The sequence below is a fragment of the Pristiophorus japonicus genome, chromosome 1, assembly GCF_044704955.1.
Source record: "Pristiophorus japonicus isolate sPriJap1 chromosome 1, sPriJap1.hap1, whole genome shotgun sequence".
NCBI lineage: Eukaryota > Metazoa > Chordata > Chondrichthyes > Pristiophoridae > Pristiophorus > Pristiophorus japonicus.
Genome location: NC_091977.1, coordinates 150,842,685 through 150,857,841, shown reverse-complemented (window position 1 = coordinate 150,857,841; position 15,157 = coordinate 150,842,685). Strand labels below are relative to the sequence as shown.

Genomic DNA, 15,157 nt, shown 5'->3' with positions numbered 1-15,157 from the left:
GTACCCTAGCTCTCCCATCACAGCATCCAGATGGATTGCAAACAATTCTCAAAGTTTTGAGGAACATAGGAGCAGACCTAGGCCATTTAGCCCCTCAAGCCTGTTTCGCCATTCAATGAGATCATGGCTGATCTGCGACCTAACTCCATATTGGCCCATATCCCTTAATACTTTAGTTAACAAAAGTCCATCAAACTCCGATTTAAAATTAACAATTGATCTAGCATCAGTTGCCATTTGCGGAAGAGAGTTCCAAACATCTACCACCCTTGTGTGTAGAAATGTTTCCTAATTTTACTCCCGAAAGGTCTGGCTCTAATTTTTAAACTATGCCCCCTAGTCCTAGACTCCCAACCAGCAGAAATAGTTCCTCTCTATCAGTTCCCCTTAATATCTTGAATACTTCAATCAAATTATTCCTTAACTTCCTAAATTCCAGGGAATACGCGAGTTTGTGAAATCTCTCCTCGAAATTTAATCCCTGGAGTCCGTGTTTCATTCAGGTAAACCTACGCTGCTCTCCCTCCAAGACCAATATATACTTCCCAAGGTGTGGTGCCCAGATCTGCACACAGTACTCCAATCAGGGTTTTGTATAGCAGCATAACTTCTATCCCCTTGTATTCTCGTCCTCTAGGCATAAAGACCAGCATTCCATTAGGCTTTTTGATTATTTTATGCACCTGTTCATGACATTTTAATGATCTATGTACCTAGCCTGCCAAGTCTCTTTAATCATTCACTGTTTTTAGCTTTTACACTGCTAACCGTTTTTTTTTTAAAACACCTCTCCCCAGTCTCCACTCTCACCTCCGACAATAAATGTGAGGAGCTCATGGACTTCTTTGTCTCTAAGATTGAGACTATCCGTTCTGCTGCCTCTGCTCTTCCCATCCTTCCCCGAGCCCAGTGGGCCAAACTTCCTCTGAGGAAGCCCCCCTGCCCGAGCCCTGACCCCACATCTTTCTCCAGTTTCTCTCCGATCTCCCCTCATGACCTTTCCGAGCTCATCCTGTCCATGAGACTCACTTCCTGCTCCGTTGACCATTTTCCCACCAAACCGCTGACCACCCAATTTCCTTTTCTGGCTTCTTTGTTAGCTGACATTGTTAACGGTTCGCTCTCCTCAAGTACAGTAGTCCTCTCCCTCAAATCTGCTGTCATCACCCTGCTGCTCAAAAAACCAACCCTTGACCCCTCCATCCTTGCAAACTACTGACCCATCTCCAACCTTCCTTTCCTCTCCAAAGTCCTTGAACGCGTTGTCACCTCCCAAATCCGTGCCCATCTTTCCCGCAATTCCATCTTTGAATCCCTCCAATCCGCACCTGCCACAGTACCTAAGCAGCTCTCATCAAAGTCACAAATGACATCCTTTGTGATTGTGACAATGGCAAACTATCCCTCCTCGTCCTTCTTGACTTGTCTATAGCCTTTGACACGGTTGACCACTGTATCTTTCTTGTACGCCTCTCCACTGTCCAGCTGGGTGGGACTGCTCTCGCCTGGTTCCATTCTTATTTATCTAATCGTAGCCAGACATTCACCTGCAACGGCTTCTTTTCCCACCACTACACCGTTACCTCTGGTGTCCCTAAGGATCTATCCTTGGCCCTCACCTATTTCTCATCTACATGTTGCCCCTTGGTGACATCATCTGGAAATGCAGCGTCAGTTTCCACATGTACGCTGATGACACCCAGCTGTACCTCACTACCACTTCTCTCGACCCCTCCACGGTCTCTAAATTGTCAGACTGCTTGTCCGACATCCAGTTCTGGATGAGCAGAAATTTTGTCCAATTGACTATTGGAAAGACTGAAGCCATTGTTTTCGGTACTCGCAAAAAACTCAGTTCCTGGGGACCCAGGAGATAGTGATGGAGGAGCATCAGCCCTTGCTCTTGTCCAACGAGTACGAGATTCTTGCTCCCTGTGTGGACGAGAGCAGGGACTGCAGGGAGGATGAGCAAACTGACCACAACACTCTGGTACAGGGGGCCATTCAAGTAGGGGGAGTAAAAAGAAATGATGTAGCAGGGGACAGTATAGTTAGGGGGATAAATACTCTGCTCTGCAGCCAAGAGTGTGAGTCCCGAAGGCTGTTTTTCCTGCCCGGTTTCAGTGTTAAGGACATCACTTCTGAGCTGGAGAAGAACTTGGAATGGGAGGGGGAAGATCTAGTTGTTGTGGTCCACGTAAGTACCAATGAATAGGTAGGACAAAGAAAGAGGTTATGCTGAGGGAGTATAAGCAGCTGGGGGCGAAAGTAAAAAGCAGAACCACAAAGGTAATTGTTATATATGTAAACTTCTATTTACTCTGTACAGCCACCAGAGGGCTCATCCCATGGAGTCCCAAGGGATCCCATAATCCCTTGGGAGCACAGGTATTTAAGGAGGCCTCACAGGTTGGAGAGGCACTCTGGAGACCTGCAATAAAAGACTGTCACATTTTTACTTTGAGCTTACAGTGTTCAGTCTGACTCGTTCTCCATACATAACAACTGGCGATGAGATACAGATAGCGAATCCAAAGAAGCAGAGAACAGTGGGCATCCTGGAGAAATTCTCGGAGGGAGATGATTGGGAAACTTTTGTGGAGCGACTTGACCAATACTTCATAGCCAACGAGCTAGATGGAGAAGAGAACGCTGCCAAACGAAGGGTGATCCTCCTCACCGTCTGTGGGGCACCAACGTATGGCCTTATGAAGAATCTGCTTACTTCAGCGAAACCCACGGATAAATCGTACGATGATTTGTGCACACTGGTCCGAGAGCATTTTAACCCGAAGGAAAGCGTTCTGATGGCGAGGTACCGGTTCTACACCTACAAAAGGTCTGAAGGCCAGGAAGTGGCGAGTTATGTCGCCGAGCTAAGACGCCTTGCAGGACATTGCGAATTTGAAGGACATTTGGAGCACATGCTCAGAGACTTTTTCGTACTTGGCATTGGCCACGAAAACATACTTTGCAAACTTTTGACTGTAGAGACCCCAACCTTGCGTAAGGCCATAGCGATAGCCCAGGCGTTCATTGCCACCAGTGACAATACTAAGCAAATCTCTCAGCACACAAGTGCTGCTACAAGTACTGTGAACAAAGTGATGTTGTTTTCAAATCGCAATGTACAGGGCAGGTCACACAGGGCTGCACGCCTGCAGATGTCTCAGAGTCCACCATCAAGGGTGATGAATGCAAGGCCATTAACACCTTGTTGGCACTAGGGAGTGATAATCGTTTCCATTCATGCTGATTCAAAGGATACAAGGGCTGTGGAACAATGGGACACCTACAATGTATGTGCAGGGGAGCTGCAAATCCTGTTAAACCTGCAAACCACCATGTTGTAGAGGAGGACAGATTCTCGGAGGATCACGACAAACCAGAGCCTCAGACCGAGGAGGCAGAGGTACATGGGGTGCACACATTCACCACGAATTGTCCCCCAATAATGCTGAATGTTGAACTAAATGGATTCCCGGTGTCAATGGAGCTGGACACGGGCATGAGCCAGTCCATCATGGGCAAAAAGACTTTCGCGAAACTGTGGTGCAGCAAGCACTCAAGGCCAGTCTTAACTCCAATTCACACGAAACTAAGAACTTATACAAAGGAACTGATTCCCGTAATCGGCAGTGCTACCGTAAAGGTCTCCTACAATGGAGCGGTGCACAAGCTACCACTCTGGGTGGTACCAGGCGATGGTCCCACGCTGTTTGGCAGGAGCTGGCTGGGAAAGATACGCTGGAACTGGGATGACGTCCGAGCGCTATGGCCTGCTGATGACACTTCGTGGGCCCAGGTCTTAAACAAGTTCCCGTCGCTGTTCGAACCAAGCATCGGGAAATTCCAAGGAGCAAAAGTGCAGATCCACCTAATTCCGGGGGCGCGACCCATCCATCACAAGGCGAGAGCAGTACCGTACATGATGAGAGAGAGGATGGAGATCAAGTTAGACCGGCTGCAACGAGAGGGCATCATCTCACCGATCGAGTTCAACGAGTGGGCCAGTCCTATTGTCCCAGTCCTCAAGGGAGATGGCACCTTCAGAATCTGTGGCGATTACAAAGTAACTATCAATCGTTTCTCCCTGCAGGACCAATACCCACTACCAAAGGCCGACGACCTCTTTGCAACGTTGGCGGGAGGAAAGACGTTCACGAAGCTGGATTTGACTTCAGCTTACATGATGCAGGAACTGGAGGAATCATCGAAGGGCCTCACCTGCATCAATATGCACAAAAGTCTTTTCATTTGTAACAGATGCCCATTTGGAATTCGATTAGCGGCGGCGATATTCCAGAGAAACATGGAAAGCTTACTGAAGTCGGTCCCGCGCACCGTGTCTTCCAGAACGACATCTTGGTTGCAGGTTGGGACACAGTCGAGCATCTGCAGAACCTGGAGGAGGTTCTTAGTGGATTTAACCGCGTGGGGCTCAGGTTAAAACGCTCGAAGTGCGTTTTCCTGGTGCCTGAAGTGGAGTTCCTGGGGAGGAGGATCGCGGCGGACGGCATCAGGCCCACCGATTCGAAGACCGAGGCAATCGAGAACGCACCGGGGCCACAGAACATAAGGAGCTGCGGTCGTTTCTAGGACTCCTGAACTACTTTGGTAACTTCTTACCGGGTCTCAGCACCACCATGTCTTACTGCATAAAGGGGACGAATAGGTTTGGGGCAAAAGCCAAGAAAATGCCTTTGTAAAAGCTAGAAAATTGTTATGCTCAAACAAATTGCTTGTGTTGTATAATCCTTGTAAGCGTTTGGTACTAGCATGTGGTGCGTCGTCATATGGCCTCAAGCTCATGATTTTGGGAAATTGCAACTGGTTGCTTATGCATCCAGGAGTCTGTCTAAGGCTGAGAGAGCCTACAGCATGATTGAAAAAGAAGCGTTAGCGTGTGTCTATGGAGTAAAGAAAATGCATCAATATCTGTTTGGGCTAAAATTCGAATTTGAAACTGACCATAAGCCATTCATATCCCTGTTTTCCGAGAGTAAGGGAATAAATACTAATGCATCGGCAAACATCCAGAGATGATCGCTCACGTTGTCCGCATACAACTACGCCATCCGCCACAGGCCAGGCACAGAAAACTGCGCCGATGCTCTCAGTAGGCTGCCATTGCCCACCACGGGGGTGGAAATGGCGCAGCCCGCAGATCTAGCCATGGTATGGAAGCATTTGAGAGTGAGCAATCAGCCGTCACTGCCCGGCAGATCAAAACCTGGATGAGCCAGGACCCCTTATTGTCCCTAGTCAAAAACTATGCTTCACGGGAGTTGGCCCAGTGTCCCAGTGGAAATGCAAGAAGAGATAAAGCCATTTCAGCGGCGCAAAGATGAAATGCCTATATAGGTAGACTGCATTCTGTGGGGCAATGGAGTAGTGGTTCCCAAGAAGGACAGAAACACCTTCATCAGTGACCACCACAGTACCCGCCCAGGCATCGTAATGATGACAGCGATAGCCAGACCTCATGTGTGGTGGCCCGGTATCGATGCGGACTTAAGAGTCCTGCGTGCACAGATGTAATACATGCTTGCAGTTAAGCAATGCACCCAGGGAGGCGCCGCTCAGTTTATGGTCTTGGCCCTCCAAACCGTGGTCTAGGATACATGTCGACCATGCAGGCCGTACTTGGGTAAAATGTTCCTTGTGGTTGTAGATGCGTACTCCAAATGGATTAAATGCGATATAATGTCGGCTAGCACATCCGCTGCCACCACTGAAGGCCTGCGGGCCATGTTTGCCACACACGGCCTACCCGATGTCCTGGTGAGCGACAACGGACCATGTTTTATCAGTGCTGAGTTCAAAGAATTCATGACCCGCAACGGGATCAAACATGTCACATCTGCCCCGTTTAAGCCAGCGTCCAATGGTCAGGCAGAGAGAGCAGTGTAAACCATCAAGCAGGGCTTGAAGAGGGCAATGGAAGGCTCACTGCAGACTCACCTATCCCGAGTCCTGCTTAGCTACCGCATGAGACCCCACTCGCTCACTGGGATCCCACCTGCTGAATTGCTCATGAAAAGAGCACTCAAGACAAGGCTCTCATTAGTTCACCCTGATCTACATGAACAGGTAGAGAGCAGGCAGCTTCAACAGAGTACATACCATGATAGCGCAAATGTGTCACGCGAGATTGAAATCAATGATCCTGTATTTGTATTGAATTATGGACAAGGTCCCAAGTGGCTTCCCGGCACTGTCGTGGCCAAAGAGGGGAGCAGGGTGTTTCGGGTCAAACTTTCAAATGGACTCATTCACCAGAAACACTCGGACCAAATCAAACTCAGATTCATGGACTATCCTTAGCAACCCACCTTGGACCCTACCTTCTTTGACCCCCCAACATATACACCAGTGGCAATCGGCACTACGGTTGGCCACAAAGCAGAACCCATCATCCACAGCAGCCCAGCAGGACCCACCACACCATGCAGCCCAGCGAGGGCCCAACAGTTGATTCACCAATACCAACCTACACACTGAGACGATCAACCAGGGCAAGAAGGGCCCCAGATCGACTCACCTTGTAAATAGTTACATTGTTGACTTTGGGGGGGGGGGGTGGGGGGGGAGTGTGGGCGGGGGGAGTGTTGTTATTTATGTAACTTGTATTTAATCTGTACAGCCACCAGAGGGTTCATCCCCTGAAGTCCCAACGGATCCCATAATCCCTTGGAAGCACAGGTATTTAAGGAGGCCTCACAGGTTGGAGAGGCACTCTGGAGACCTGCAATAAAAGACTACGGTCACACTTTACTTTGAGCTCACAGTGTTCAGTCTGACTCTTTCTCCATACATAACAGTAATAATCTCTGGATTACTACCTGAGCCACGAGCAAATTTGCATAGGATAAATAAGATCAGAGAGATGAACGCATGAATCTAAGACTGGTGTACGAGAAATGGGTTTCAATTCCTGGTGCACTGGCACCAGTACTGGGGTCATAGGGAACTGTTCCCTTGGGACAAGCTTCACTTGAACTGTGCTGGGACTAGAGTCCTGGCTGTAGAGAGGGCTTTAAACTAAATAGTGGAGGGGAGGGTTCACGTGAGTGGAAATTTAAAAAGTCAAAGAGAAAGGAGAAGGCAGTAGAGTAGGGTAGCAATAGGGGAAATATTAACCAGGGTGTGACAGGAAGGGACAGAATGTATAAAAATAATAATGTACAGATACAGCGTCGAAAATCCAGAGTTCCGGAATCTGTACTGTTCCGGAATCCAGACACTGGGACGATCCGTGGCAGGGTCGTCTGGAATCTGGACACTGGCCTCCGGCCACCACTGACCTCTCCCCCGCCTCGGGCCACCCCCAACCTCTCCCTCGCCGACCTCTTACCCTCTTCAGGCCACCGCCGACCTCTAACCCGCCTCGGGCCGCCGGTGACCTCTCCCCCGCCAATCTCATACTCGCCTCGTGGTGCCGCCGAACTCTCACCCGCTTTGGGCCGCTGCCGACCTCACCCCCGCCTAGGGCCGCCGTTGACCTCGCCCCCACTTTGGGCCGCTGCCGACCTCACCCCTGCCTAGGGCCGCCATTGACCTCGCCCCCACTTTGGGCCGCTGCCAACCTCACCCCCGCCTCGGGCCGCCACCAACCTCACTCCCGCCTCGGGCCGACCCCGCCGTCCGCCATCGCCCGACCCCCCGCCTCCCCTCCCGTACCTACCTACCTTGGCCCAGGCGGTTCCGGACTCAGGACGTCAGAAAGATGATCTGAAGTCTGGAAATACACAAACCTGGGCTCAGATGTTTCCGGATTCGGGATGTCGTAAAGACGTTCCGAAGTCCGGAAATACACAAAATCCGGAGTGGCCTCGGTCCCGAGGCTTCCGGATTCTCAACTCCATATCTGTATCAGAAAGTGGGGTCAAAGCAGGAAAAAATGGTAAAAAGACAAAATTAAAAGCTCTTTGTCTGAATGCTCGCAGCATTCGTAACAAAATAGATGAGTTGACGGCACAAATAGATATAAATGGGTACGATTTGATAGCCATTACAGAGACGTGGTTGCAAGGTGACCACGGCTGGGAATTGTATATTCAGGGGTATTTGACAATTCAGAAGGATAGACAAAAAGGAAAAGGAGATGGGGTAGCTCTGTTAATAAAGGATGCGATCAGTGTAATAGTGAGAAATTATATTGGCTCAGAAGATCAAGATGTAGAATCAGTTTCGGTGGAGATAAGAAATAATAAGGGTAAGAAGTCACTGATGGGCGTAATCTATAGGTCCCCTTACAGTAGCTACACTGTAGGACAGAGTATACGTCAAGAAATAATGGAGGCTTGTAAGAAAGGTACGGCAACAATCATGGGCGATTTAAATCTTCATATTGATTCGACAAATCAAATTGGCCAAGGTAACCTTGAGGAAGAGTTCATAGAGTGTATCCGAGATGGTTTCCTTGAACAGTACATTGTGGCACTAACCAGGGAGCAGGCTATCTTAGATCTGGTACTGTGTAATGAGACAGGATTAATAAATGATCTCAGAGTAAAGGATCCTCGAGGAAAGAGTGATTGAATGTTGAATTTGAAATTCAGTTGGAGGGTTAGAAAGTTGGGGCTCAAACCAGTGTCCTGATCTTAAATAAAGGCAATTACAAAAGTATGAAGGTACAGTTGGCTAAAGTGGACTGGGATAATAGATTAAAGTGTAAGATGATTGATAAGCAGTGGCAGACATTTAAGGAGATATTTCATATCTCTCAACAAAAATATATTCCAGTGAGAAGGAAATACTTCTTAAGAGAAGGGAGAAACATCCGTGGCTAACTAAGGAAGTAAACGATGGTATCAAATTGAAAACAATGGCATACAATGTTGCCAAGATTAGTGGGAGGTCAGAGGATTGGGAAATTTTTAAAAACCAGCAAGGACGACTAAAAAAATGATAGAGAGAGAAGATGGATTATGAGAGTAAATTAGCAAGAAATATTAAAATAGATAGTAAGAGCTTCAAGAGGTATATAAAAAGGAAGAGAGTAGCTAAAGTAAACGCTGGTGCCTTAGAAGATGAGACTGGGGAATTAATAATGGGGAACAGGGAAATGGCAGAGACTTTGAACAAATATTTTGTATTGGTCTTCACAGTTGAAGACACTAAAAACATCCCAATAATAGATAAACAAGTAGCGATAGAGAGGGAGGAACTTAATACAATCACTATCACTAATGAAGTAGTAGTCGGTAAAATAATGGGACTAAAGGCGGACAAGTCCCTTGGATCTGATGGCTTACAACCTCGGGTCTTAAAAGAAGTGGCTGCAGAGATAGTGGATGCATTGGTTGCAATCTACCAAAAATCTCTGGATTCTGGGGCGGTCCCAGCGGATTGGAAAACCGCAAATGTAATGCCCCTATTTATAAAAGGAGGGAGACAGAAAGCAGGAAACTATAGACCAGTTAGCCTAACATCTGTCGTTGGGAAATTGAGTCCATTATTAAGGAAGCAGTAGCAGGACATTTTGAAAAGTATAATACGGTCAAGCAGAGTCAGCATGGTTTTATGAAAGGGAAATTTGCTGGAGTTCTTTGAGGATGTAACAGGCAGGGTGGATAAAAGGGAACCAGTGGATGTGGTCTATTTGGATTTCCAGAAGGCATTCGATAAGGTGCCACATAAAAGGTTACTGCACAAGGTAAGAGCTCACAGGGTTGGGGGTAATATAGTAGCATGGATAGAGGATTGGCTAATTAACAGAAAACAGGGAGTTGGGATAAATGGGTAATTTTCCAGTTGGCAAACAATAACAAGTGGGATGCCACAGGGATTGGTGCTGGGGCCTCAACTATTTGCAATCTATATTAATGACTTGAATGAAGGGACCGAGTGTAATGTAGCCAAGTTTGATGATGATACAAAGATGGATGGGAAAGCAAGTTGAGAGGAGGACACCAACGAATCTGCAAAGGGATTATAGATAGGCTAAGTGAGTAGGCAAACATTTGGCAGATGCAGTATAATGTGGGAAAGTTTGAGGTTATCCACTTTGGCAGGAAAAATAAAAAAGCTAATTATTATTTAAATGGAGAGATTACAAAATACTGCAGTACAGAGAGACCTGGGGGTCTTTGCGCATGAAACACAAAAAGTTAGTATGCAGGTACAGCAAGTAATCAGGAAGGCAAATGGAATGTTGGCCTCACGGTAGAAGACACTAAAAACATCCCAATAGTGGATAATCAAGTGGCTATAGGGAGGGAGGAATTAATATAATCACTATCACTAATGAAGTAGTGCTCGGTAAAATAATGGGACTAAAGGCGGACAAGTCCCCTGGACCTGATGGCTTGCATCCTAGGGTCTTAAAAAAAGCTGGCTGCAGAGATAGTGGATGCATTGGTTGTAATCTACCAAAATTCCCTGGATTCTGGGGCGGTCCTAGCGGATTGGAAAATCGCAAATGTAACACCCCTATTTAAAAAAGGAGGTAGACAAAAAGCAGGAAACTATAGACCAGTTACCCTAACATCTATTGTTGGGAAAATGCTGGTGTCCATTATTAAGGAAGCACATATTTCAATCAAGCAGAGTCAGCATGGTTTTATGAAAGGGAAATCATGTTTGTCAAATTTGCTGGAGTTCTTTAAGGAAGTATCGAGCAGGGTGGATAAGGGGGAAATCAGTGGATGTGGTGTATTTGGATTTCCAGAACGTATTCGATAAGGTGTCACATAAAAGGTTACTGCACAAGATAAAAGTTCACGTGGTTGGGGTTAATATATTAGCATAACTAGCGGATTGGCTAACTAACAGGAAACAGAGAGTTGGGATAAATGGGTCATTTTCCGGTTGGCAAACAGTGACTAGTGGGGTGCCGCAGGGATCAGTGCTGGGTCCTCAACTATTTATAATCTATATTAATGACTTGGTGAAGGGACCGAGTGTAATTTAGCCAAAAATCAAAAAGGGATATAGACAGGCTAAGTGAATGGGCAACAATTTGGCAGATGGAGTATAATGTAGGAAAATGTGAGGTTATCCACTTTAGTAGAAAATTAATAAAGTAAATTATAGAAACATAGAAACATAGAAAATAGGTGCAGGAGTAGGCCATTCGGCCCTTCTAGCCTGCACCGCCATTCAATGAGTTCATGGCTGAACATGCAACTTCAGTATAATTTAAATGGAGAAAAATTGCAAGTGCTGCAGGACAGAGGGACCTGGGGGTCCTTGTGCATGAAACACAAAAGGTTAGTCTGCAGGTACACCAAGTAATCAGGAAGGCAAATGGAATGTTGGCCTTTATAGCAAGGGGAATAGAGTATAAAATCAGACAAGTCCTGCTACAACTGTACAGGGTATTGGTGAGACCACACCTAGAGTACTGCGTACAGTTTTGGTCTCCGTATTTAAGGAAGGACATACTTGCATTGAAGGCTGTTCAGAGAAGGTTCACTAGGTTGATTCTGGAGATGAGGGGGGTGACTTATGAAAATAGGTTGAGCCTATACACATTGGAGTTCAGAAGAATAAGGTAATCTTATCGAAACATATAAGATAATGAGTGGAGCTCGACAAGGTAGATGCAGAGAGGATATTTCCACTCATAGAGGAAACAAAAACTAGGGGACATAGTCTCAGAATAAGGGGCCACCCATTTAAAACTGAGATGAGGAGGAATTTCTTCTCTCAGAATGTTGTAAATCTATGGAATTCTCTGCCCCAGAGAGCTGTGGAGGCTGGGTCATTGAATATATTTAAGGTGGAGATCGACAGATTTTTGAACGATAAGGGAGGGAAGGGTTATGGGGAGTGGGCAGGGAAGTGGATCTGAGCCCAAGATCAGATCAGCCATGATCTTATTAAATGGTGGAGCAGGCCCGAGGGGCCAAATGGCCTATTCCTGCTCCTATTTCTCATGTTCTTATTCCCTAGACACTGACTCCATCCCTCTCTCCAACTTCTGTCTGAGGCTGAACCAGACTGTTCGAAATCTTGGGTGTCATATTTGACCCTAAAATGAGCTTTCGACCACATATCCGCAGCATAACTAAGACCGCCTATCTCCACCTCCGTTACATCACTCGTCTCTGCTCTTGCCTCAGCTCATCCGCTGCTTAAGCCCTCATCCATGCCTTTGTTACCTCTAGCCTTGACTATTCCAACGCTCTCCTGGCTGGCCTCCTACATTCTACTCAACGTAAACTAGAGGTGATCCAAAACTCGGCTGCCCATGCCCTAACTCGCACCAAGTTCCGCTCACCCATCACCCCTGTGCTACATTGGCTTCCGGTTAAGCAATGCCTCGATTTCAAAATTTTCATCCTATTTTCAAATCCCTCTATGGCCTCTCCCCTCACTATTTCTAATCTGTTCCAGCACCACAACCCCCCCCGAGGTGTCTGCAATTTTGCCCTCCTAAGCATCCCTGATTGTAATCACTCAACCACTGGTGGCCGTGCCTTCTGTTGCCTAGGCCCCAAGCGCTGGAACTCCCTGCCTAAACCTCTCGGCCACTCTTTCCCTCCTTCAAGACACTCCTTAAAACCTACCTCTTTGACCAAGCTTTTGGTCACCTGCCCTGATTTCTCCTTTTGTGGCTCGGTATCAAATTTGTATTGCAAAATACTCCTGTGAAGCGCCTTGGGACGTTTCATTACGTTAAAGGCACTATATAAATACAAGTTGTTGTTGTTTCACCATTTCGAAAGTACTCTGTTCTATGCTTTTTAGGTCCAAAGTGCATCTATTTGCCACAGTTTTGCCCATTCACTTAATCTATCAATATCTCTTTGTAATTTTATGCTTTCATCCAAACTGTCTACAATGCCGCTTATCTTTGTGTCGTCTGCAAATTTGGATATGTGGCTTTCTATCCCATTATCTAAGTTGTTAATAAAGTGAATAGTTGAGGCCCCAATACAGAGCCCTGTGGAACACAACTAGTCACATCCTGCCAATTAGAGTACTTGCCCATTATCCCTACTCTCCGTCTGCTACTGCTCAGCCAATTTCCTAACCAGGTCAATAATTTGCCCTAAATTCCATGGGCTTTAACCTTAGTTAACAATCTCTTATGAGGGACTTTATCAAATGTCTTCTGGAAGTCCAGATAAATAACAACCATAGACATTACCCTGTTCCATTACTTCAGTCTCCCTCTTCAAAAAATTAAATCTGGTTCCAGACTCTAATACCCTGCTTGGCAGTCCAGTCCAAAGATTTATAAAGTTTGTAGACTGAAAATGCAGCTTTAACCAACTGCAAGTACAGAAACTGGGCCATTGGATAAGTACTGCATTTCCATTATAAAGACATCTTGGGAACAAACATAACATGTTAACTTTAATATGTAAACATCCTTGTGCATTGAATGAGTTTTAATAATTTAATAATTATTGTAGTTTGGTCTGTTTCTGCAGCTATCAGCATATTACATTCCCACCGTTTCTGATATTTCCTTTTGGTATTTTATTCAATTCTCATTTCTGCTTGCATTTTAAAGGAAGGGACTTTGGAAAGGCTCTGATACCAATAATTAGTGCAGACAACACCTTGTAGACAAACACATAATAATCCCTTCAATAAAACATCATTTTATAGCCCTATTTCAAACTCTATTGAAATTCATCTCCTACGCCTAGGCTCGGGTGGTTTAGTTAAAAAAAAATTGAACTACTGTTACTTAGAAAATATAGTTCTGACCTTTGGTTGATATGATCTACGACACACAATAAGGCTTAGTAAATGAACAGCAACTTCATCAGGTTGTATAAACTGAACAAACTCACTCTACTTTGGTGTATGGTATCTCTTTCAGCTCTTCTTCTGATAAGCCAATTGGATCCACCAATTCCCGTCTAGAAAACAGAATTCAGGAGAGAATGTAAGCTACTGTATTTAGCAATGTACATGTAAACTGTATTTCAATAAGCGTCATATGAATTTTAAGAAAAAAAGCTTATTTGTCTTAACAAGACAGCGCCACCTCAATTATATCTTTCCCTCAGTATATATCCCTCAGTAGCCCATTCTGAAGATTTCAGGTGCTGCTACTTTTTCCTCATCTCCTCTGAAATCGATTGCCATTTGAATAAGGCATAGGAGGGCCAACAAACGGTTAAGTATGACACAAATACCTGCTTCCTGCGGGCATACATACCATTCACTGGCCGTAACAGCTGCATATATAGCAGTATTTCTGTTGGAAGAGCAGGAACCCCACAGAAATGTCCCCAAAACTGAGAGGGAGTGGGCAGAAGCGGTGCCTCCCCAGTTGTCATGTAGCCAAGGTAGAGCTAGAAGCCTAGCTGAGACAAATTTCATCCTAATTTCTAACACCACTGTTCCCAAGGTGCCAGAGTTATCCTCAAAAGGAAGAGGAAGTTCTACCCTCCTATTTCTTTGACTATTCTATCACCCTCCCTAACCAAAATGTTTCCAATGTCTTGCTCAGAGTCCTTCTCATCTTGTAAAAGTGTTCTCAGATATTCTTCTATATGAAATTTACTGTAAAAATTCAAGCTGATTTGTTGTTGATCTGAATCATTGCATCCTCAGCACCACCTTTTTAATGGAATTTTGTTCAGCCATCTCTATGTCTTGTAAGTGATTGAAAGTGCACCCTACATTAATGCTGTCCACCCACATGGAGAAATAATCCCTATAGTAAACAAATAAAGTGACTGTGTGCACCAGACTCAAGCTGCACTATCCCAGCATTGAAGTTTCTGGGTTTAGCCCTAATTTTGGAATTCATGTTTTAGAAGTATTGTGTTTGATTGGTTTCAGAAGGCTTACTTATACAATAACAATATAGAGCTAAAAATTGTGTAGTACCCAGCTTGGGTCCCTAACTTTTGCGGTAGTGCAAAAGTGTCACCAGATGCTATGCAAGTGAATCCGACATGAACTTCCGGTTTAGCGCTCCAGGAAGGAAGTGGAGCACTAAATCAAGCGCTGCCAATTCCTTGGAGCACTAAACGGAGCAAGAGGGGCGGTAGCGGCAGAGTGCTGCACAATGTCCAGTGCAGCGCTGCCGGTTCCACAGGCTCCTTCCCTCCCTTAAAGGGAAAGGCCAATGCTGAGGTCATTTGAACGTAAGGCTTCGACTGGTCAGCAACGGTACCTGCGATCCACAAAGATTAATCCCAAGCACTCACCCATGCCTTTAATGCTCCCTAAGCAGCCG

The 15,157-nt window shown here is 45.8% G+C and overlaps 1 protein-coding gene across 1 annotated transcript in view; it reads right to left on the bottom strand.

The window, feature by feature from the left end:
* Positions 1–15,157, bottom strand: part of epb41l4a (erythrocyte membrane protein band 4.1 like 4A) — a 524,857-nt gene that overhangs the window by 57,643 nt on the left and 452,057 nt on the right. The window contains exon 21 of the mRNA XM_070864703.1: positions 13,758–13,826. Coding sequence (XP_070720804.1) covers positions 13,758–13,826 — 69 coding nt within the window. The remainder of the gene's footprint in view (positions 1–13,757; positions 13,827–15,157) is intronic.